The sequence below is a fragment of the Cryptomeria japonica genome, unplaced genomic scaffold (assembly GCF_030272615.1).
Source record: "Cryptomeria japonica unplaced genomic scaffold, Sugi_1.0 HiC_scaffold_118, whole genome shotgun sequence".
NCBI classification, from domain to species: Eukaryota; Viridiplantae; Streptophyta; class Pinopsida; order Cupressales; family Cupressaceae; genus Cryptomeria; species Cryptomeria japonica.
Window position 1 is genome coordinate 338,035 of NW_026728940.1, and position 2,794 is coordinate 340,828.

The 2,794-nt window shown below is 36.6% G+C and overlaps 1 protein-coding gene across 1 annotated transcript; it reads left to right on the forward strand.

Annotated features, from left to right (window-relative positions):
* The first annotated feature begins 509 nt into the window (after positions 1 to 509).
* Positions 510 to 1,484, forward strand: LOC131865761 (GRAS family protein RAM1-like). Its single transcript, XM_059215373.1, has 2 exons — positions 510 to 990; positions 1,078 to 1,484. The coding sequence occupies exons 1-2, from the start codon at positions 510 to 512 to the stop codon at positions 1,482 to 1,484; spliced, it is 888 nt and encodes a 295-aa protein (XP_059071356.1).
* Positions 1,485 to 2,794: the final 1,310 nt, after the last annotated feature.

Genomic DNA, 2,794 nt, shown 5'->3' on the forward strand with positions numbered 1-2,794 from the left:
CATGGACGACACCTTTGAGCTACCGGACCATGAAACGTTTTCCATCGGGGAGGAACTGATAAATAATTAGAAGATGTCAGGGCACTTGAACGAACTTTCTCAAGCAGGGAATTCCCCGACTGTGAATAATATTTCCGTGCCAGGAGAACAATATTGTAATGAGATGCTACCAAATAAAGATATTCTGTCGTCCGAGCAAACCATGAATTGCGAAGGACCTGGGCGCGTAAGTTTATGCGCTAAGGATAGCTCCGATCGAGAGGCTCTGCATCGAGAGGAAGAGACGGGGCTGGAGGAAGAGAAAGGGATGGAATTGATTCAACTTCTGCTAGAGTCTGCACAAACGATAAGCGAGGCGAAATATGATCACGCTGCTGGACTAGTGAGCAAATGCGAAGATTTGTCTTGTCAGATGGGGAATCCCACACAAAGGCTCGGCTATTATATCTCCGACGCCCTGAAGGATAGAATCGAACACGAAGGATAGAATCGAACACGAGAGTCTCGGCATGTTAAACAATGCAGCTAAACCAGTCCTAGATTTTGCCTTCAATATAGAGAGTGAATCTGACAAAAATGAGTTTTGTAGTCTCATTGCTTACTATAATAGAGTTCTGCTCTATGTCAAAGTGATACAGTTCACATCTGTGCAGGCAATCATAGACGTCGTGGGGAATGAGAAGAAAATTCATGTAATTGATCTAGGGATACGAAGTGGGTCGCACTGGACAGTACTGATGGAGTATCTTGCACACAGATCTGTTTCCTCTTCTCTCCCTACGCTTGAGCTTCTCAGAATTACAGCAGTTGGGATGAATGCGGAAGAGCTTAGGAAAACCGGAAAAAGGCTTCATGACCTGGCTAAATCTTATGCGATTCCATTATCTTACAACATGGTGGAGATCGCAAGCATAGAGGAGATTAAGGAAGGTTTATTCACCGTTAAATCTGGTGAGGAGTTGGCAGTTTATGCTCCAGTTGTTCTGAGAAGTTTGTTATATGACCCCGTTCTTATGGACAATATCTTAAGTGTTATCAAATAACTGAGGCCAAGGATAATAGTCAATGTTGAAATAGAAGCGCAGCATAATTCTCCTTCTTTTGCAAATAGATTCAGCGAGGTGCTTTCCCATTACATGGCGTATTTTGATCTTTTGGATGTTACCTTACCAGACAGAATTGATCTTAAGAGGGTGAAGCTTGAAGAAATAATTACTGCAAGTCATATAAGGAATATAATAGTCTATGAGGGGAAGGAGAGGTCCGTTAGGCATGTTAGAACAGATGAGTGGAGGTGCTTGTTCAGAAAAGCTGGGTTCAGAGAAAAGGGCTTCAGCTTTCAAGCTATGTATCAGGCTAGATTGTTATTACGAGAACATGCTTCGGGAGAGTATTATACTCTAGAGGCCGATGGACATGCCATGATTGTAAAGTGGAAAGGAACACCATTATTTGCAATCTCGGCATGGGATGGTATCAAATGAATGATCATTCTGGTTGCTGAAACGAATGTCTCAATATCCTAAATATGATATATTTACTAGAAAGTGTTTGTCGCCCCACTTGCATGAATAAAAGTTAGATTGACCAACTGTTAGAGTTTTCTTTAGTCATTTTAATTCCAAGGGATAATATCCGAGTCCAGGACAATTAGACCTGGAAAACTGTACTACTACAATGGCCTTTAATATAATTGTTATCTCTTCAATTTTCAATTTCATCATTCTTATCAATTGTGTACACTAGTTTTATAATTGCATTCTTTCTATTTATACAATCCAATTTCTAACCTAATTTTTTTATTACCCGAAAAATTTCAATTTATGTTTTATAAAATTTACAATAAATCATTTATACATTCTTTCTATTTTTACCCTCTAATTTCAATCCCTAACCTACAAATTTTATCACCCTAAAACATTCCAATTTATATTTTATACATGATTAAAATTTAAATCATTTGAACAACTAAAATTTAAACAGAGAGACACATATAGAAAACATATATAGAATATTTTTATTACTTATTAGGTGAAATAAGAGGCATGGATATTAGGCTAAACTTGCTCTAATAAGTGTAAATGTAAACCTCATAAATATTATATAATGGCACTGAAATTAACATTGTAAATGTGCCTAGAAGAAGTAATGACATGATGCAAATTACTATGATAGCAATTCTCGCAAACAATTGCGTTTGCAAATTCAAATTCATAGCGGTCAAAACTATGCGGCTTATGTTGTTAGTCGGCAGATTCTGCCTAGAAGTAAAATGTCAGGCGAAAACAAATTAAAATGAGTTTGCTCCATTCGATATGTCGCAGCATCAAACATAGTCATTCGGCAAAGTATTTTATGGTCCGCATCAGGCATAGTAATCCTGGGAAGTATATGCATGGCGTTTTATGCGAGTGGGACCACTTTTCGCCTGCTCAGGATCAATTGCGGTCGGCAGCAAAGATTATGTGAAACGTCTAGACACTCTCTCATACTTCTCTAGTAAACATTAGAAAATAGATATTATATATATTTAAAAATAATATTTGGCTTTATTGTTATGGTCGTTGGTCAATACTTATGGTGAGTGCAGTATGTTTATAGGCAACTCTTATATAATGTAGTGAAATATAATATTAACTAATCTTTAAAAATAAAAATAACACATATATGGAGTTTTTAAAATAAAATGAAGTGGTAGTTTCTTTTTAGCTCAAGAAGAGCTTATCAAAGTGGATATGAATGTGATATATTATAATCAATTTTGAAATCTTGCGATCAAATAAATGAAATAAAA